We start from the raw sequence: 21,998 nt of genomic DNA, 5'->3' as shown, positions 1-21,998 counted from the left end.
TCTCCATCACTGTTAACCTTCAGGAGGAATTTGAAAACTTTCCTGTTTTTATCCAGCCATTTGATGGCTGGGATTCCTGGCAACCTAAGGGTCACCAATTGAATAATGTTTTTAAGCTGTAGTTTAGAATGTTTGAACTGTGCTCTCTATGTTTTTTTAATGTGTTTTAGAATATTTTAAAATTGTAATTGTGTTTTGGAATGTTTTAAATGGTTTTTAGTATGTTTTTCTTTTTTTTTACATTGTTTTGTTGATGTTTGCCACCCTGGGCTCCTTTGGAAGGAAGGCAGGATATACATTCAATAAATAATATCATTAGGTAGAGACAGGCTGCGGATTTTGGATGTCGTGAAAGGGAGGCAGCAAATAGTCATTTAATTTATTATTGCTGTGTTTGTACAGTGTATGCAAGCAATTTGCTGCACTGGGTCGCCCAGCAAAATGTCTTGGGTTAACAACTGTGGAAGAAGGTAAAGGCAATCTATTTATCAAGATTCATCAAGTCTCTAAGACTAGCAAGGAAGTCTGACTTGGAAACTTTTACGATTTGGGGAATATCAGATGACTTACTCCAGCCCATTGGTTCAAGGAGGGCTCCTGACTTAGGGCCCATCCATATGACTATATAATCTACAATGTTATTGCTTTCTGTCCTCATTAATTCACAGGCATCCATATGATGTTGCAAGCTAGTACGGATTTTCGCATTCACAAATCCACATTAGAAGTACCACAGAAAAACTGCAATGCTTTCTTGTATCAATAATCAACTGCATTAATGTCTGTGCTCTCAGACACAATGCCACAGAGTTTCCTGCAGTGGTTGGTCCATGGGTGATCCTCTGTCATATAATAACCAGTTGCATGTCCGGTACTGAAGTTGGATCCACCCACTGTCCATGCTAGGGATGGGAGAGAATATCCGCTAAATTGGACTTAGTACCAGATTCCGACTGAATTTGACAGTCCACTATCTTTTCGGACCAGCACTGATTTCTTGTGTTGGGCTGTGGCTGTAATTGGCACAGATTTTGTGGCTGTGGCTGCAATCACCACAGATTTTTTCCTTAATTTTTCCTCCTATTTTATGTAATTATCTTCATGATTTCCTCAAAGTTGCTGCATTCGTAACAGTGTAGGTGTGACTGTCATTTGTCCGTTATATATTACAAAAAAATGTGTTATCACCATATAATGCAAAGAATATTGGCTACCCGCCCTGCCCTAGGCTATATGTGTCATTAGAGTTGCAGTCCACTTGCTGGTTCTGATCTGCTCACATTCCAACAAACTGCAATTTAGTTCCGTCCCATCTTTGTTTATTTTTGCGAACTTATGCTTTTTTCCAGTTCGATTTAAGGGTGCAGATAGGAACACAAGGTGGAAGAGCACTGAAGGGGTTAACATAATAAATGACCAAGGAAACCTAGATGTGCCAACATTAAGGAAGGGGGGAGGAAGGGGAAATAAGAAAAGTGAGAGCCTATATTTGCTTTGCTAATGTGTAACTGACCAGCTGAAAGGTTGCTTTAAATTCTACCAATTGGATAGCATTGTGTGGAATAAAAAGAGAAAAACGAGAGCACCAATGAGTTCGCAAAACCTTCATTCTTTTCTTGCCAGATATATGAAGGGGGTCTAATAGGAACCTGAAATATGTATCGTACAGATCTCCATTATTGCACATCTCTTTGGGTGCCTAAGCCTATCAGAGATACCGCAGCTGCCTAAAGAATCTGAACCACACCTTGTTGCTACAGCAACCTGTAGAGCAGCCTTTCCCAACCAGTGTGCCTCCAGATGTTGCTGGACCACAATTCCCATCTTTCCTGACCATTGGCCATGCTGCCTGAGGCTGATGGGAGTTGTGGTCCAACAACATCCAGAGGCACACTGGTTGGGAAAGGCTGCTGTAGAGACTATCAGTGTGCCCCTGTGTTACTGCTGGAGCCTATGAGGAGATGGTGAGCTCCTTCAGCAGTTAGAAAGAACAGCAAAAACTAGAAGCAGTGGGGGGGGAGGGAGTTATATGGGGCTGTAAGGGCTCGCCGAGAATTAGTTAGAATGTGCTTTGACAATGCAAAGAGATACTGCCATCTCTTGCTGTCTCCCACATCATGGCAGGGTGGCGAGTGGGGGCTGTGCTAACATGCAACTTTGTTCAGGAGGAAGAGGAGGTGGTGAGGGGGATTAGAAAGTACAGCATTTAGAGGCTTCATACTAAAGAGGCTTCTCTGTAGCTTTAACTAACTCTTTAAAGAGGGAATACAATTATATTCAACAGTGCTTTCTTGGGGGGGGGAGCAGCAAAAACTCCAAAGCATTCAGGATTGGTTCGGAAAGGGGGTAGGGAAGCGGATGTTCAAAGAAATCCTGTCCCAAGTCCGATTTGTGCAGAATTCTTCCCCATCTCTATAGATCATCAATGTTAATTGTCAAATCATCCTGCAGTTTCATGTTTTCCAAACAAGACAGCTCAGAGCATTCTGAATCTCCATCCTCTTGCACAGGAAATGTTATGATGAGAGAGACTGACCCATCTGCCCCGCCCCGCCCCACCCCACCCCGCTTTCATTGCTGCTGTCCTCAGCTCATTAGAGTCTCTCTCTGTATGCTAAATTTTGTGTGTGTGTGAGAGAGAGAGAGTGAGAGTGAGTGAGTGAGAGAGAGAGAGAGAGAGAGAGATAATGGGAAACAATTGAACACGGAAAGGGATCTGCCTCCCAGTTCAACAAATTAAATGGAATCGGGAGTAACTAGCGGCTCCCATCCTTAGTATGCACTATGTTATATGTAACAACCTAGATGTTTATTTTGCTTTTACTTGGGGGTGGGGTATCCATTAACTTTGCTCTTTTGCGCATCCACACGCATGCAAACAGTTATGGACCAATCACTGAAAAGTGATGGACTTAGGGGAGTGAAAAAAAAGCCGACACATATGGATGCTTGGAAATCGAGTTTTCACAATATAAATCAGACTACGAACAGGACATGTATGGATCTCGAGACCACCAACTGAATATGAAAAACGTGGATTTTGCAGTTAGGCATGGATGGGCCCTTAGTGTTTCTTTCCTTGGCCAAAGCTAGGTAGTAAATCCCAAGCAGGACATTAGATTCAGCATACAGTTCTTGTCACAAATGTCCTTACACTCACTCACTCACACACACACGCACACAAACTTAAGCTATGCATATGTATACACACAATCTATTTAGGAATAGTGAACTCATTCTTTGAGCAAGGTGTGATGAACAGGCCTAGGATAATGTTCCATCATTAGCCAGTCCTGAACTTGGAATGTTCAGAAGGGGCAGAGTGTAAGAGACTGTTTTGTCAGTGAGGGGAGTTCAGAGCTTGGAAAAGTTACTTTTTTGAACTACAACTCCCATCAGCCCAATCCAGTGGCCATGCTGGCTGGGGCTGATGGGAGTTGTAGTTCAAAAAAGTAACTTTTCCAAGCTCTGATAGATGAAAGTTTAGATCAGATTAGGATGGGATTAGAGGTTGAAAAGGCAGGAATGAGAAGTGTTATGAGGTGCTAAGAAAGGGAAAAGATAACAAGAAAGCACTGAGAATAGGGGAGGGTTGGATCTGTAATAATCATCATGCTTATGTGCCAGGAATACATGCTTGTCTTGAAGAAGTTCTTAATCTATAAATAAGTTTTTTCTTTGCTTCACCATACTCTCTGGATCTGGTTTATACTGGGGTGTAATACCTTTTGAAAATAGTATTGGAACCCTTAATATACTTGGTCATGTGCTGGAGACATATTGGGACATATACTCTCACATTTATTTCACTGCTCTTAATTTGGGCAGTTACCTCATGGGCTGTCAGTAACATAGCAAAGGTTACAAAAGGCAGGTGAGATGGGACAGTCAGCTCCAATGAGGGAAGAACTGAATTAGGGGAGTGGACCTGGTTTCCCTCATCTGGGATTTTAAGAGGGCTGTCACACAAGGATCTTTTATGTAGTCAAAATGGCACCATCCACACACAAGACTAATGTTATGAGCAGGTCTGGAGGAACCTCAAGTTCTGTTTAAGTCCAAAACATCTTTAGGGAAACAAACTCTTAAGGGAGAGGGAATCCCCCCTAAACTGCCCAGTGAAGACTGAGCATGCTCAGTGGGCACAGAATGCTGACTGGCTGTAGTAGGGGAGGGGAGAATGGGAAGGACCTATCTCCAGTCGGACTGGGAAAACCTGTAGAGTCGCTGCCAGTCAACAGTATTCAGTTAGATGGACCAATGGTCTGTCATAAGGCAGCCCATATGTTCACACGATGTGTGGAGTATCCTAGAAGAGGGTGTGACTGGCTGGATGAAATCCTACACAGCAGCACTTTGTCTGGCTATGTTAGCTAATAGAACTTAGTAGAACTATCATTTGGGTTTTTACGCATCTGTGGTGAAGAAACTCACTGTGAATGACAGAGTGAGTTCTGATAAACAGCTTGGCTGGCAAGGTGCACAATTTGCCAAGAGGATGGCAAACTCTACCCAGTGACTATTACATCTAGACTAGTTCTCAGATACCAGTCCATACTATGGAAGTTGGCTGCACCATGAATACTATGTATCTACCGTTGTTGCAAATGAGTTGTGCCCTGGCCATATCTGTGAGTACTTTAGAATTTAGTCTACCTAGATTCACATCTGTTGTCCTGATATTCTGTCCACAAACTCCCGTTTCCCTCTTGGTGCCCTGCTCCATGAAAAGTGGAGAAAACAAAGCCAGGGGAAAGGTTTGTCTTTCCCTCTGGCTTTCTGTGGGCTGGAGATGTAGAAGGAAGAGGCCTCATATCAACCCTTCTTCTTTAAGAGGGAAATGAAGGATATCAACCTTGGTGCTGAAATGACCAGCAAATGTCTCATGTCTGCAGGGCAACCTACTGTCAAAGGGAAAGGAGCAGAATTGGTTAAAAAGTTGCCAATGCAGCAAAGATAGCAATCAAAACTGGTGATAACCATTTTTTACTTTTTGGGAAATAGTGTCTCATAAATACTGTTTGCTGTATGATTTTAGGTTTTCTTCATCCTCGTGTCTATGGAGAAAGGGAGGAGTTGGAATGTTGGACTGGATTTGCTTATGCTGAGATCTCTACCTAATCATTAAGCTCTCTGATACCATTGACCAGGGGTCCTACATCTTTAATTGTTGTGCAGAAGAGATGCATGACAAACTGCACCTTCTGAAATTCCCTCTTCTACAGAACTATTAAAGGTGCCAGAGCCCTATCCTCTTTTTCATCTGACTACCCAGTGGGTGACTATGGGCTACCTACATCACAGAGTTGTTTTGACTTCACTTTCCCTTCAATGGGCAACCCAAGCTCCTGTTTGCAATCACTGAGCATGTATATGTGTGTGTGTATATATATATATTTGATTTATTTATTATTTGATTTATATCCCGCCCTTCCTCCCAGCAGGAGCCCAGCACGGCAAACAGAAATGCTAAAAACACTTTAAAATATCATAAAAACAGACCTTTAAAATACGTTAAAACAAAACAATAAAACATTTTTTAAAAAAGCTTTAAAAACATCTTTTAAAAAAGTGTTAAAACATATTATTTTTAAAAAAAACACATTAACAAGCAATTCTAACACAGACGCAGACAAAAGAGCCATTCTGTTGCCCTACTTTTTATTTCTTATGTGATTAGTTCCTTGTGTGATTAACAGAATGATGTAGGAAGTAAACAACCCGAGCTTTGAATGTCTCAGGAATACCAGGCCATGTAATCCTAGATAAATTGGGGGGGGGGGGAGAAAGGAAAACAGTGTGATGGGTAAAAGAAAAAAAAATGAAACTAGTTGTGTGTATTTTTAAACTAGATAATGTCACTTTTATAAAAGGCTACAAAAAAAGAAAGCTGACATCTGAGCTCTAATCCCTTCATCTATAATTTAAGAACAGCCCAGGCACTGGGCAACATGAAACTCAAGAGAACAGCAGGAAAACTGAAAACGTTTCACTGTGTCTCTCCCTGCTATGTTTGTGGATTCAACACTGGCTTGGAATCTGCAGATTCTGGAATTGGCACTGGATGGTTTATAAAGCTTTAACATGAGATTGCATAAGTGCTAGTGTCAGGCTAATAAATGACCATCAGCTACCATGATCTAGGGCAGCGATTCCCAATGTGGGAGGTAGCACCCCCCTGGGGGGCATTACAGCCTTTCAGAGGGGCGTTGGCGTGACTACAAACTTATGGGGGGCGTTTGGGTTCATTAGGGGGGCGTTGACATTTGGCGGTCTGATGCGACAGTTGAAGCATTTAAGTTTAATTTTATTTAATACACAAATCATTAATTTTTAAACTGTTTTGTCCTCAGTTAGAATGTATTTAATAGTCTCAATTCATGGAAATAACACTATAAATAGTGTGTGCTCTTTAGTAAAGAAATTCTGAATAGCGGCCAGTGTCATATCAGGGAACGGGGATATTAGCCACGCCCCGGAACTAGGTAATGTTCCATGCTGTCTTGAGGGATGTTGGAACCAATCATGAGAGAGTGTTTGATAAGCTGGGTGTATTGGTGGAGGGCGCATTCTTCCAACGGATGAGTGCCGTGTGCAAAAGGGTGGCACAGACAGTCAGTTATTCGCTGGTTTTCTTCAGGAATGGGACACACTCGCTACCCGTTGTTTCTGTGATGTTTAAATGAACTTGTTTAACGAAACAATGTGAAATTTCCTGCTCTATGGAGAAAAGCAAAACTTCTTTATATTGCCTTTCCATCTTCTTATCTCGTTGAATGAGGATTTAGTGCAGTGTATCGCATACTAGTGAAGAATCGAAACCGTTTGGATATTGCTAGTCATGGTGACTTAAGACTATTACTATCCAAGTATACTCCAGATATTGTGAAGTTAGCCAAAACTCATCAAGCTCAAGGATCACACTAGTATTTTATAATAAATCTCATTTCATTTACTTTTCTATAACTATGTATGTATATTAATAAATCATACTAAGAATTCAATGTGTAATCTAAGTGCAATAAAAAGGCATGATAAAAACGATCAGTAATAATAATTGAAAATACCTTTTATGCATTACTCATATTTTAAGGGAAGAATTGGAAGCATTGGCATATACTTAATCTGAGGGGGGCGTTGGGCACAAAAAGAGTTTGCAAAGGGGCTTTGGGTCGAAAAAGGTTGGGTAATGCTGATCTAGGGTTACTGGCTGTGTTCTTATGCCATTGACTGCAGCTGAACATGCAGATATTTAGTCAGCAACGCTTTCTCCATCATTTCATCTCCATGTCAGGAGTGGTTTGTTATTCCCCCAGTTTTTGCAGCTCCAGGCATGCAGCAAAACCAGGAGGGTTACTATACATTTTCAGTGGACTGCATTTGACATGATGGATCACATGTTGTCCAGGTCAAAACTAAACTGAACCATTTTTCTGCCAGTCTTGATCTTACTAGACCAGTCCAGAGGGTGACACTGGCTGTCATTGGCTCTGGCTCCACCTAAAGCTGGTCTCCCTGCCTTCTGCCCCTACAGTCCCAATGAGCACCAGCTACCACTGTATCTGAAACCTGTTTGCTGACATGGAGCTCAGGCCTGGACCTTCTAGCACCCCCTTAAACTCAGCACCGCCCACACCCCCATCCCATGGGGAAAGGGAGCTGCTGATGGAGTGGGTGTGGTTCTGTGCCCGTCCCCAAATCCTAGGCTGTGAACATACTAGTCCCCTACAGCAAAGTGTTTCTACTGCCACCCCTGGAGGGAGAACAGGTTGATCTGCTGATCAGTTGCAAAATCTCTTTGCCTTCTTACTTACAACCCATCTAGGAGGGTGGCCCTGGCTGTCTGCTTACTCCTCCTTAGTCTCCGTGTTGCCCTTGTAGAACTCAATGAGGAGGAGGAAGACAAACTAGAATTAGTTGTCTCTGCCTGTCACTGCCTCTAGCTCCACCTATTGTTGGGTCCTGTGTCTTCCAACCCACTAGTCCCAATGGGCACCAGCCACCACTGTTGAGATATTTAGGATGTATAGCACTGCAAATATTATCAAAATATATAGTTGTTAATATCCTAGTCAATTTGCCAACTCCTAATGTATTTTGATTTATTCAATAAATGTTAATGTAAGAAGCACACCAAGATTTGTTAGCCAGTTTGGGAACCTTTTTTTCAAAAATCAGAAAAGTATAATATAATGTTTTAAAATAAAAAATTAGCACTGTACAGGCTGTAATATATAGATTTCCTCCTTGAATGGCTATTAATCTGTTATTTGTAACTTTAGTTGTATTCATTCATTATTGTCATGTTTTTAGTTATTGCTGCTAGCTGTGCTTTGAATATCCCTTGATAGAAAGGTGGAATATAAATAAAATAAATCTGTGAATGCTGTCTGCTGTCTCTTCAAAAGTAAGGCAGCTTTCTCATTCTTCAGGGTTTTCTCTTATTCTTCCTCACACCTGCTCATGACAGCTTGTACTAGTTAATGAATTTTGGCTGCTAGAACAGTTCTTTTAGTGCTGACAGTAGATTCCTGCTAGACCAATGGATCAGAAGCAACAAGTATAAATCAGGACATTTCCCAAGAATCACTTAACATCCTCCCATGTTTTATGCTGCTAGGTCAACTGTTTTTAGTACAAGATTTAGCTACAGGAATCTAACAGGCCTCACCAAAGAATGTGTAGGTATGCGCATTTGAATGTGAGGATTCATTACAGGATGATTTAGATCTACCAAGGTTTGGTGTTCTAGACAGGAGTTTAATCTGCAAATGAGTCATTGCAAGCCTGTAGGTGGGGGGTGGGGGAACCCCCCCCAGAGCTTTGCTTTACACACACACACCCCAGGATTTGGGGGGGGATTCTCTTCTTTTTAATTTGTGGCATGACAATGACAACCACTATTTAAAGAAATACAGATTATTTGAAAAACAGAAACAATTTAAGAATATGACCTTCTGAAAAATTCAGTGAATAAGGCAGGGCAAGTGCACAAAAGCCTAATCTGGAAGAGTCCCCAAAAGTTTGCTCATTCAAGACTTTTGCTGACTGAGGATGGCTTTTTCATTATCACAGTCACCCTATAATTACTTACAGTTAAGTGATGCTGAAAAAACCAGCATGTATATAGTTGAAGAGTTAAATATTAGAACTTTGTATTATGGGCTAGAGTTAGGGTAGAGATGCACTCACTGGTCTGCCAGTTCCAGTGTGTCTCCACCTCTCTCTTCTGAAAATGGGGGCACATGACACTAGTCAAACCCCACCACTTTTTATTGTACAACCTGGTGGGATCAGCTTGAGCACATTTTTTTTAATTGCTTCAAAGAGATTTCGCAACTGATCGGCAGATCAACCCATTCCCCCTCCAGGTATGGCTAATGGAAATGCTTTGATGTAGGCAATGTGTTCACAGCCATAGACTCCACCCCTTGGACTTTCCTTTGCTCTGCTTTTCAATTTTGGTTTCTGTTGTGTACCCAGCCGGCAATAAAGAAGCATGTTTGTTTGTCTGTAGGAGGAAGTAAGTGTTTGTTTACTCTACAGTTATTATAATGAGTAGAGAAGGATTGGGTACTTATTGCCAGAGCTTGGAAGTAACTAGTTACAAGTAACGAATTACTTGTAATTTATTACTTTTTTGAGTAACGAGTGGGTAACTTCATTACATTTGAGGAGTAATTGTAATGTTTCCAGCATTACTTTTGCGCATTACTTGGGGGGGGATTTGTCAATAAAGATCATGTGCTTCAAATTGGGCTTCTGTGCAGCATTGTTCTTCCTTCATGCTCTATGGGTGCTTAGGAGGCGACGAGGGAGGAGGTGGAGAGCGAGACGGGGTGGAGAAAACAATGGTTTAAAAATTGACAGGAGTGGAAGGAGAAAAGAGCTGGAAGCAATATGTATATACAAAAAAATGTGTGTTGGGGTATAATCATTGCTGGGGTGGGGTGAGGGGATGTGAGATTCTGTTATGCCATTCTGTTAATCTTACGGATAATTTTTTTTATTCTACTACCCTCTGTGTGTGCGTGCTTATTTTTAATGTTGTTTTAGGCTACTTAGATGTGCAGCAGCCAAGGCCAGCACCTTGTAGGCATTTTTTTAAAAAAAGTAACTAAAATGTAATTGTAGCAATTACTTTTGAGTAAAAGTAAAGTAATCAGTTACTTTCAGAGCAATTGTAATTGTAACGGTAATTACTACTTTTTGGGGGCCATGTAACTGTAACTGTAATTTATTACTTTTTAAAAGTAATCTTCCAAGCTCTGCTTATTGCTAAAGGGTGAATAAGAGACAACTTAAAGTGACCTGAAAAAATGGCTACTGTAAGTGACCCTTTATTCTTTTGAACCACTCTCTATACTCTCAATCCTAGTGGCTATTTTGACTTCTTTTTCTTGATTACAAGACGGCAAAATATGAAAACAGCCCTAGAGGAAAACAAATATTGCTCTGTACATTACAGTTAGCTAACTGGCTGGTGGGGCACTTAGGCTGCAACTGAAGCTTAAGTTCTGATTTTCCCACTATGTGCAGCTCAGAATGAGGGCTTTTGAGGGTTTCTGAAAAATAATCCAGCAACCAGTTAAAAAAAATCCAAATGCTTTCCACAATTAGTTTCCAGTCACTTTGTTAGTCCTTTACATAGCAGCCAGTTAAATGCTTTCCCTTGGTTGCCCAACAGGAAGGAAAATCTAAACGTCAGAAACAAGTCTAGAAGGAGGTGTCCTGGCTCCGAACCAAAGAAGCAGACTCAGAACTCAGAGATTGGATTTTCTGCATGAAACTTTGTTCCAAAAGTCAGTACAGGAACATACCATCACACTCTAGGCTTGAAACAGAATACAGAAACTGGAGAAAGATAGGCATGTCTCAGGATACAAAACCAATAACTCTGTAGGTCTTCAGTGCAACATTTCCCATCATTGTGCTGCTGGTGCAGGAACTGCTTTAGTTGCTGAAATTTTACCTCCTGCAAAGGCATAAGTTGTGTGCAATGAAGGACGGGTTGGATTAGCTGAGGAGCAGAGAGGGCCCAATGCCATCCCCATCATAGCCCACTGGACAGACAGTTTTAAACTTTCCCCACTAACCATGATCTGAAGAAAATTGTCCACTGCTTCTCAGCCGATCCTCTCCAGAGGGTGGGGGAGCTTCTTCCTGATCGTGGTGTGTGGGGCAGGGAAGTTTAAACCTTTCCACCTAGTGTGACACAATGGGGATGAAAATTGCCTCCCCACTTCTCAGCTGATTGGCACAGATCAGCTGAGAAGTGAGGAGGCCTCAGTTTTCATTTCTGTCACAGTGCACTGGGTAGAGAGATTTAAATCTCCTTGCCCAGCACACCACACTAGGGATGAAAATGCCCTCTTTCTCAGCTGACCTGTACACATCAGTGGAGGAGGGGGAGCTGGACAGATGGTGGGAGAAGGGAATGGTGTGTGAGCATGATGTTGTGGGCCTGGTCCTGCCACTGTTGAAGCGTAGCCCCAAGAGCTTTCATCCCAGGTAATCCCTTCCTTGAACTGAAAAAGCTTCCCTTTGAGCAGAGCACACTGGTCCAGAATCTCAGCCTTTGCTAATAACTGGTGAAACACAGAATTATTTAATTCAGTATCCTGTAATGTGACAGTAGCTGCTGAATAATTGAATAGCATCTAGGTTAGTCACTGCTCCTTTAGGAGAAAGGACTCTGGCAGGCTATTTTCTTTGGCTAAAAAAAAAAAGTTAAGATAACGCAGGAGAACTCACAAGAAGTAATATGAAACTCATTCTTATGAGCATCTAATTGTAGGTAACAACCAAAATAGGTTTGGAATATTTGTTTACTCAGTTCCCAGAATATGTTGTACTCTCTGTTCTGCTGCTGTGTACTTATCTGGAATGTTCCCAGGCGCTGCACTAATACAGCAGCAATGTTGTTTTTATTGTTGCAGTCTTTAGATATCCACTGGGAATGAACATATGCATGGCTTTTATTTTCATGTATTTTCCTTTTGCTGAATGGATTACAGGCATGTGGAACCTAACACTTAGCATGATGACTGTTTCGATCTGCAGCTGCCTCTGGGCACCTGAGCTCCTGCCCGCCTTATGGGTAGTGCCAGACGCTCTGTTCACTCACAGTGGTCTCCTTCCCTCTTTTTGGAGTAAGTTCCCCCAGTGATCCCCTTTCTTCCATTAGTGCCATATGGGTATTGTGTGGATTGTAACATTATGCCACTGGACTTAATTGTTGTAACAGTTTCCTGTGCCTGTTCTGTTCTTGTTTGAGATTAGGGATGGGGGAGAATACTGCTAAAATGGACTTAGCACCGGATTCCAACTGAATTTGGTAGTCCACTTTCTTTCCAGACCGGCACCGATTTCTTGCTCCAGGCTGCAGCTGTAATCAGCATGGATTTTTTTTAAAAAAAACCCAATTTTATGTAATTATTTTCTTAATTTCATCTAAGTTGGTGCATTCGTAAAAGTGTGTAGGTGTGATAAATAGGAAAAAATAAACCACGTGGAACACCGTGATCATTTACAAAGGCATTTACGTTAAAAGATATGCAATTTTTTTCACAACCAAAAAACCAGCGGATCGAATTGGCAAGTGCCAAAGCAAGTGGGAACAAACAAAGGGTGGATCGAGATGGAATGATGGACTATTGGAATACAAGTGGATTGGAACTAGGTAGCAAACCCCATCCCTATTTGAGAGACAAGTTTTTGTTAGGCTTCCTGACTGCTGTATCCTAAGCCTTCTATGACATGTATCCCCTTTGGGCAAGTATGTGCTGGATCTTTTGCTCTGCCTGAAGGGACTTTTCAAATGTCCATCTTCCTCTCCCTTTGTCTCCATCCCTCATCTCAGTCATGGTTGTCATCTGTGTGCATGCAATATGAAAACCATGGTTGAAGTCGGGAAGGGAGGGGGGGAATTGCTTCAGGGGGAGGACAAACATATTCCCATGACTATCTCTTGATGTGCAGGCCAGGGATATGTGTGTGTGTGTATGTCTGGCCTAAATGCTACAGTAGGGTGCCACTTAGCTTACTTATTCAAGTCAAGTAATATTAAGCTGTTTGCTCAGATTTACTTAAGCTGTTCACACTGTAGGTTGTACACAGTAGGAGTTAGGTTGACCCTTCAATTTTCCCAAACTAAGTGGAAAATCTATAATATACTTTTTTTCTTGAGTATCCAGTCATTCTAATTATTGTTCTGTACTGCTTGTTATGTTCTTAAAATATTTAATATTGCTGTATGATACACCCTGATATGTGATGAGAGGGCAGCATATTACTATGGGATTGAGGGATGACATAGATTATATCTTTGTGTCCCCTTCAAACCTGTGATCTTATATCTGAAGCTGGGATATGCAAGCAAGAAACCTGCTTTACTGGTAAAACTAGTTTCCTTTGTTAAGCTAGCCTGTGAGTTAATGGATTTATTGAATGGTCAATCTGCATATCCAAAGGGAGCTATTGGAACTCTTTTCGGGGATAAGCCCTCCCTCTCCCATTCTGCAGCCAAAGAGAGGCTTATGTTGTTAATCTTGTGGGAGAAGCTGGGAACTGGAGACAGAGAGGCTTGCTTGGTTTCGATACCCCCAAAGCTATGGGCAATGGGCAGCAAGAGCTGATGGACTGTAAATACTGTGAACCCCTCAATCTTAAACTCAGTTTGGAATGTGTGTTAATGAAAACCACATATCCTATAAGATACCATAGTCTTTGCTGACCTTTCCAAGGAAACCAAATCCTGGGTAAGCGCAGGAACCCCTGGAAGTCTCACACCTGTTGGAGATTGGGGTGGCGCACAACAATATAAATACTGTTATAAATAAATAAAAAAATTGGGACCTACGTGTGTATGCCTATGTGAGTTGGGCCAGCCCAAGCAATCCATCCAATTGTTTTTATATGGAGAACAGATTGCACAAGCAAGGCCTACTCATGTAGAAAGTCTATGGCAGGGTGAATACAGGTAGGTTACCTATCCTGTGGCTGTATGATCATCTGTAATATCTGTAACATCTGCCAAGTGGGGACGAGCATGTTACCACACATCTGCGCACAATCAGAAATCTGGGGAAGCAGGAGAATGGGAAAATTCTCGCAACCTGGCAGAATAGCATGAACTAACAGTTTGTGTTTACTACATTCTGTATTTCCCCGCACTGTGTCCTTGGGGGTGTGACTGGGTATTATTCTGGTCCCCATTGCCATGCTTTACACATAACTCAGAAAACAGTAATTTACCATATATATTTGAAGAAAAGTCTTACACAGTTATGCATCCGAGCATTCATTAGAAACACCCCTTTTGATTTCCCCCCTCTACTATTGGCCCTTGCCCTTTCTGCTTATTATTCCCTTCAGCTGCCACCACTGGGGCACACTGGCCTCCTCCCCAGTGGTATGAAGCATCCCTCAACTTGTAAAAATGCATTAACTGCAATGCAAGGTATGTTTATTTGGAAGTAAATCCAATCTCCCATGTTACAGAGGCCCGACTAGCCTGAACCAGAAATAGTGCATTTATTATTACTGGTCCTAAGTTGTGGAACACTCTTCCAACAGAGATTCAACAGGCATCCTCACTTTTGACTTTCAGGTATCTCTTGAAGACTATTTTTCTGCCAACAGGCCTATACAGTTGTTGACAATTTTCTTCAATAGCTACTCATTTTTAATGAGTATTTTGTACTTATTTTAACATTTTTTAAAATGTTGTTATATTGCTATACACCATCCTGATATTGTATGAGAGGGTGGTATAAAAATACTATTATAAAAAATAAAAAATAAATAACTTCAGTTGAGTAGAAGTTGCTCCCAACTAAGCATGTTCAGGATCACTGCTTCGGAAATAAAAACACAGAATCTTCACATGGCTGGATGGTTCCACTGTCTGGGAGATTGACCATTTGCCTGTCCTGGATAGGGTTGCTCTCCTTCTGAAAGAGCAGGTTTGTAATTGGGGGTGCTCCTGGATCCATCTTTTTCACTTGAGGCTCAGGTAGCCTCAGTGGCAGGAGTGTCTTTTACCAGCTATGCCTGGTATATCAGATATGGCCATTCTTGGACAGGGATAGCCTGGCTGTGGTGATTCATGCATTGGTAACCTCAATATTTGATTATTTCAATGTGCTCTATGTGGGGCTACCCTTGTGCTTAGTACAGAAGCTCCAGCTGGTGCAAAATGCTGCAACTAGAGTGTTGGTGAAGACAGACTACCACCGGCACATAAGTCCAGGTCTTCATAGCTTGTACTGATTGCCCATAGCAGGTCAAATTCAAGGTTCTTGTATTAATTTGAAAGGCCCGTAACGACATATCTTAAGGACCACCTGATCCCTTATACCCCAGCCCGATCACTGAGATCTTTGGGGAAATAATAGAATCATAGAATAGTAGAGTTGGAAGGGGCCTAGAAGGAGTCCAACCCCCTGCTCAATGCAGGAATCCAAATCAAAGCATTCCCGACAGATGGCTGTCCAGCTGCCTCTTGAATGTCTCCAGTGTCGGAGAGCCCACTACCTCTCTAGGTAATTGGTTCCATCTTTGTTGGTGGTTCCCCATAGCTTAGATGAATGGCTTGTGACTATTAGAAGCCATGCATTCAGTATTGTGGGCCCAAGGCTGTAGAACTCCCTCCCAATGGAGATTAGACAAGCACCCTCTTTCCTGAACATTAAGCGCATGAGATGACTTTCTTATTCCAGTAGGAATTTTAAACCAATCCAGGCATTTGAAAGCAATCCAGTTTGGTTTTATGATGAATTTTTACTGATTTATTCTCTGTATGGTTTATCTATATATATAAAAATTGAAACTTTCATGTCATGCAGTGTGACATGGCAGCAAAGACTGCTGGGCAAGCAGAGGCCACGGAGGCTGTGGTGGGTGGGAGGGCTGCAGCCTGGGCCTGAGTAGGAAGTCGGCAGCAATGGAGCAGCAGGCCAACAGCTGAGGCAAGCAGGTTTGGGTGGGGAGTGTTAGTGCCAGGATCAGTGGCAGTGAGGGGGAGGGCAGCGGTGAGGGTGGGTGTGTTTCTCTGTGTGTATGCGCAAGGCAGACAGTCTCTCTGTGTGTACAAGTGTATTTGAGGGTGGGTGGTGTGTGTGTACATTAGGGGTGCAGGGGGGCTTTGACAATCCATGAGGGAAGAGGGACTTTGGTGACCCATGAATGGTTGATTTTCTGGGACCTGAGGGGCTTAAGGGGGCTTTGGCAACCTTGGGGGGAAGGGGGAGCTTTGGCAACCTGGGGGGAAGCGGGGGCTTTGGTGATGGTAGGTGGGGTTGTCAGTGAAGTAAGCAGGGGTGGCAGCCCCTAGTTTTTGTATCTAATGCTTAGAAATGCTAATGATTGAGCAGTATATAAATGTCATAGATAGATAATTATATTATATTAACCCACCCTCCTGTGTTGTTCTTTCTCTGTGGGTACAGGTGATATATGCCTTGAACGCTAAAAATGATGAATATGAGGCTAGCATCCAAGCTCTCAAAGAGGCCCATCAAGAAGAGATTCAACACATCCTTGCTGAAACAAGGAAAACTATCCCTCAGTATAATAGCAAAGCAGAGGAGCTCCAGAAACGTGTCCAGGATCTTGAAGAAGCTTTGGAAAAATGCAGGAGGCTAAAAGAGGAGGCACCATCAAAATTCACCAAGTCCAAAAAACAGACAAAAGAGGGGGAGCCACAAAGAGAGGACAAACCGATAGATGAGAAGATTGTCCTCCCCAAAGAGATGGCACACATGAAGCTCAGCTTTGAAGGTCATTCTTCAAACAATGAGTCTGACGGCCTTGTAAACAAACACTGGGTATTTGTGGGAGACACACTGGATTGCAAGGGGAAGCTAAGTGAAATGTACAGCATGGAAATGGAGGCTGTAATGAGTGAGGCAGCACACCTCAGGTGGGAAAACCAGAAACTAGCTGGTGAATATGCCGAGAAAATCAGCCAGCTCCAGGCCTCCCACGAAAGAGAAAAAGAAATCTGGAGAAAGGCTGTGCAACAGTCATTGGCTGATTCAGGCAGAGAATGGCAGCAAAGGGAAATGGAGCAAAAGAAAAATTATGAGACCCGAGAAGATGCTTCACAGCAGCAGGTAAAGAAGCTGGAGGCTGACCTGGCAGCAAAAAGCCAGCAAATCAGTGAAATGAAAAAGCATTCTCAGAAGCTGAAGGAGAAGATGCAGGTAGGACCATAAAGCTAGCAAGTGACAAAATCTTTTTATTGTTTTGCACCTGAAATCATCAAGTCATCAGCAATCTTCTGAATCTATAAAACCAGTTCCTCACATTCAGGAATGATCAAGGGGCAGAATTCAGGAAGGGGCTATGCAGGTAGGGGAAGGGGTGCAATTCTCAGCAGAGGCAGGGAGTTGGTTTATTCTCCTGCTTTGTGACAGCCCTGCATACATCCCTTTACTTTCTTTTGTAAAAATGAATGGCTGTCATTTACTCCTAAAAGGGGGAAAATATAAAATGCTGCACTTGAGGATAAGATTAAAATGAGGACAAAGCCGGCACAACATCCATGACATTGAGAGGCTTTACCTGAGTTTTGATGGGGACATCAGGAATAGGGTGAGAGAGAAGGCTCCTCTTTCCTCTTATGAAGGGGCAATATGTTTTTGAAGTTCTTCCCCCCACAAAAACCCAAACCCTTGGAGCTGAGTTAACAATGACAACACTGAGGCAAGCCTGGTGCCAGTACCTGCCCCCCTTGTAAAACCTGGCTCCAGTAGTGTCTGTCGGAACTAACACCTGCACTAGCTGACTAAGACCTGCCAAGTCCAGGGCATTGTAGGAGATTGAAAATGGTGGCTTGTAGCCACAGGCCATTGTTGCCAGGGGAGCATGCAGCCACAGGAGCACCAACGCAAGAGGGCTCCAGAGATGGCACTTTTCCAGGGAGCCCCTGAAACCGTGTGCTGTCCATTGCCACCTCCAGCCTGAACACACTCCTGGATTGTGAGAGGAACCTCCTATCTTACGGTCAGTGTGAGGTAACAGGAGGCGAGGCCTGAGTTTCTCCAGCAGAGGCAGTGGAGGGTAGAAGAACTCCTTCCTGTCCCATTCATCTACACTTAATGGCTCTTATTGTGTGAAGAGCCAGGGCCAGAATCTGGACCTAAATTAGAAAGTAAGGGCCAAACTACATGTTATGCTTAATGTGCGTAGCCTGTAGCTACCACTTCCTTTGTTATCAATTACAGGCATGCCAAGGGGGCAATCTTTACAGGAAATGTAGTGCAAGGGGAAGGGAGGTTTATCTCCTCCCTCCCCAGAATAATTGGAATTAAAATCCCCACCCTCACCCTGGTACAGCTAGAATCACTAGGGGAAGAAACTTCCCATTGGTGCCAATGGGGAGTTTTTCCTAAGGTTCTAGCCACACGCAGATGGGGTGTGGAGGTGGAATTTCATTCCAATCATGCTGGGGAGGGAAGAGATAAGCCTCCCTTCCCCACACATATTGCATTCCTGGCACACCTATAGTTAATACAGGTTTTTTTAAAAGGAGAGGTAGCTACAAGCTACACATCCAGCATAACATGTAGTTTGCCGCTAGGTGGGCACATGAAATGATGGTAAGTAGGGTTGAAAAAAAGAAAGGAAATCTCCGTTCTTTCCCCCATCTGCAAAGCTTGACAGACTTTGATAAAGGCCCAGTTTAAATATAATACACTTGCCAAAGGGTGCTTTAATGGTGGGTGAGAGGCCTCTCCTTCGTGAATCTGTTGTAAAGCCATGTCACTAGCAACCATCACCACATAATACATCCACCCTTTTACTTTCTTCCTTGCAGACTCTCTAGCGACATACAACCCATTTGCATAACGATTAACATCTTCCTAGTTTATTACTAAGGTTTGTATTCGCCAAAGTCCTACTCGGAGTAAAATCACCAAAATTAATGAACCTAAGTTAGTCATGCCCATTAACTTCAATGGGTCTATTCTAAGTAGGACCAGCATTGGATACTACCCTCGTTAACTGATTTATACCTTCATCCAAAAATGGATTTCAGGGCAGTATACATAGGAATTTAAAATCTACAATACAGTATTAAAACATAAATTGTGCATATACTAGCAATTTTTTTTTAGCCATCTGTGATTTAGCCAAGTGAAGGCTCGTTGCTGTTGGTGGAGGGGGCACACAGTACACACTGCTCCCAATGAAAAGCAACTTATGTATTTGTTAACAGCTTCCTGTATATGCTGAAGAAATCTTACAGAGAACTGATTATAATTGAAATATGTTTTACAACAACTCAGTTTCCAGTGGTGGAGATTAATAATTAGAAAGAATTAGAAACTTGTCATATTATTCCAATTCACAAGCTAATGTATAGTAGTTGTTGTTTTAAAAAAGGTCATTCCCTGGAAAAATGTGGGCAACAGGAATAAAAGGACACATTTTTCGTTATTTTACACATTTCTCATGGAGGCTTCTTTTGCTTAGGGCAGATTTCTCAGTTGGCAGAAGTTTCTTACAGTACTGTGAGATTTTGTTCTTCCTGAAGTATATGTAAGATGAAAGGAGGAAAAGAAAGGGGTTATTTCTTAGGTAACATCAATCTGATCATTAATTAATTCTTAAGACAAAGTTATAAAAATATAAAAAGATCAGAGATAGAGGACTGATGCATGTCCATGATTTTCCAACTATATTTTCCCTTGCATGGATATAAAGCAGTCTGTCAGCTTCGGAGGGGTGATAGCTGGGCTGTAAACTCATTAGCTGACAGCTAGCTGGGTCGTAAATCTGCCAAGGCTAGGCAAATAACAGGAACGGGATGAGGGAAGGCCAGAGGAGTGTTTCCGCGCAAACGTACCAAGTCAGTGTCCAAAAGCTCAGTCAAGGGGAAATCTGGGTCCAGCAAGCCAAGAATTCAGTCCGAGGGTCTGGGTTCTGGAAGCTGGGTCTCATGTGGAGGTCACGACCGACGTTGTAGTCAGCAGCCTGCTGCAGTCAAATCCCACTCCCTAAGACAAGTGCAGGTAATCAGCCTCCCGGCTTCTAAGAGCTTGCTTGTCTTAAATGGCCAGACCGATGGCATTGTTGCAATACTTGCTGGCATCTTCGCTCTGCAGCGGGGAGGGGAGCCTCCCGTTCATTCTCTGAATCCGACTGAGGGGCTTTAGCCGTGTCCTGGACACTCTCCAGCTGAGGGAGAGCTGGAGCTGCATCCTCAGGCATTCCGCTTGTTCCTTCTCCTGGGTCTGCTGCTGCTGCCCCCGAGTCCTCCTCCTCCTCTGAGGAGTCCTCCGAAGGGGCCATGACACAGTCAGAGACATGTAACTGAAAGGCACTTTATTGGTTCAAATTAATTATCACTACTTACTAAGCCGCTGTGTTGAGTGGCTAAGAGTGCCTGCTGAGAAGTCCCTGACTCAAACCTCACATCTACTATAAATTCACTCAGTGGCTTAGGCAAACCATGTTATCCCAGTGATTCAATCCTGCAACATAGGCCTAATGATACCAGCCTGTCTTACAAGACAGTAAAGCCTGCTGAGATAATTTCAGTGAAATGGAAATGGACTGTCTTCAGGTCGATTCCAACTATGGAACAGTCTCGCTGACGAGGTGCACCTGGTGCCAACATTGCTTTCTTTTCGGCGCCAGGTTAAAACGTACCTCTTTTCCCAGGCATTTTAATATATTTTAGTACATTTATAACACTCTGGTATACTAAATTAATTATGTAATATGTTTTTAGCTTTGAGAATTGTTATTATGTGTGTGGTAATTATTATGTGATTTTATCTTATTGTATTTTTATATTTATGTTGTTCACCGCCCAGAGAGCCGTTGGCTGTGGGCGGTATAGAAACTGAATAAATAATAATAATTATTATTATTATTATGGCGACCCTACAAATAGGGTTTTCATGGTAAGCAGTATTCAGAGGTGGTTTGACCATTGCCTTCCTCTGAGGCTGAGAGGCAGTGACTGGCCCAAGGTCACCCAGGGAGCTTCATGGCTATGTGGGGATTTGAACCCTGGTCTCCCAGGTTGTAGTCCAACACCTTAACCACTACACCACACAAGCACCTTTGAATTCGCTAAAGTACTATACAAATGGCAAGTACTAAACTTATTATCATGGTGATAAAATACAATGGCGGATGATGTTGGCAGCTCCCAAGTAATCAGCTGTGGAGTACAGAACTACTGGAAGGCTATTTGCATTGGGAGGAAATCTCCCCTTGGTGCCAGTGGGGGATTTCTCTTATAAAGCAAATACCAGCTTCAGAGGAGGGATTTTTGTCAGGATCATAGTTGGGGAGAAAAGGGTCCCAGTCTACACCTGCTGCAATTCCAATAATCAACCACTACAATTTTAAAAAAACATGCATGTTAAATGCATAAATACATTTTCCGTTCTGCCTAGTTTGACTCTGCCTATCTCTACATCTGCAATACTTTATTGTGATACGAGAGAAAGAGAGGTTAGATGTATCTCATAATGGCTAAATCCTGCAGTGCTTGCTTACACAAAGCAAGTATCCACCAAGTAAACCCACCATATCAGCTGGTGGGAAGTTTCACACAGGTGCATGTGCTGCACAATCACAGTAGGCTCCCTGATGCAGACCGTCACTCTCCAACATGTAGAGAGGGGGTGGGAGGCGGGGGGGCAGAGCCAGTGAGGGCATCTCTGCTATCCTCAACATAAGCCCTTTAACTCCTGAAAAGTTACTCCTGAATAGTTAGTCTACCACCATACTCTAAGAGGAGAAAACTCATTTTCTTCAGCCTGTGTTGGCTGCGCTGAACAGAAACTGCAAGTTGTTCATATCTCTGCAAACACTGAACCTGCTGGACAAATACTACTAATGAAGAGGGGAAGTAATGCAATAACATTGCTACCGGGCCAAGTTCAAGGTTCTAGTTTTGGTGTACAAAGCCCTATACAGCTCGGGACCAGGATACCTGAAAGACCGTCTTATCCCTTATATGCTCAGTCGAT

General features: G+C 42.7%; 1 protein-coding gene across 4 annotated transcripts in view; it reads left to right on the top strand.

Moving 5' to 3' along the window:
- Positions 1 to 21,998, top strand: part of FAM184B (family with sequence similarity 184 member B) — a 123,868-nt gene that overhangs the window by 33,652 nt on the left and 68,218 nt on the right. For all 4 annotated transcript variants that reach the window (XM_061583474.1, XM_061583473.1, XM_061583471.1 and 1 more), the window contains exon 2: positions 16,452 to 17,207. In XM_061583474.1, coding sequence (XP_061439458.1) covers positions 16,452 to 17,207 — 756 coding nt within the window. The remainder of the gene's footprint in view (positions 1 to 16,451; positions 17,208 to 21,998) is intronic.

Source organism: Rhineura floridana, chromosome 9 (genome assembly GCF_030035675.1).
Source record: "Rhineura floridana isolate rRhiFlo1 chromosome 9, rRhiFlo1.hap2, whole genome shotgun sequence".
Lineage (NCBI taxonomy): Eukaryota > Metazoa > Chordata > Lepidosauria > Squamata > Rhineuridae > Rhineura > Rhineura floridana.
The sequence above is the reverse complement of the archived record's forward strand: the minus strand, read 5'-3'. Positions and strand labels throughout refer to the sequence as shown.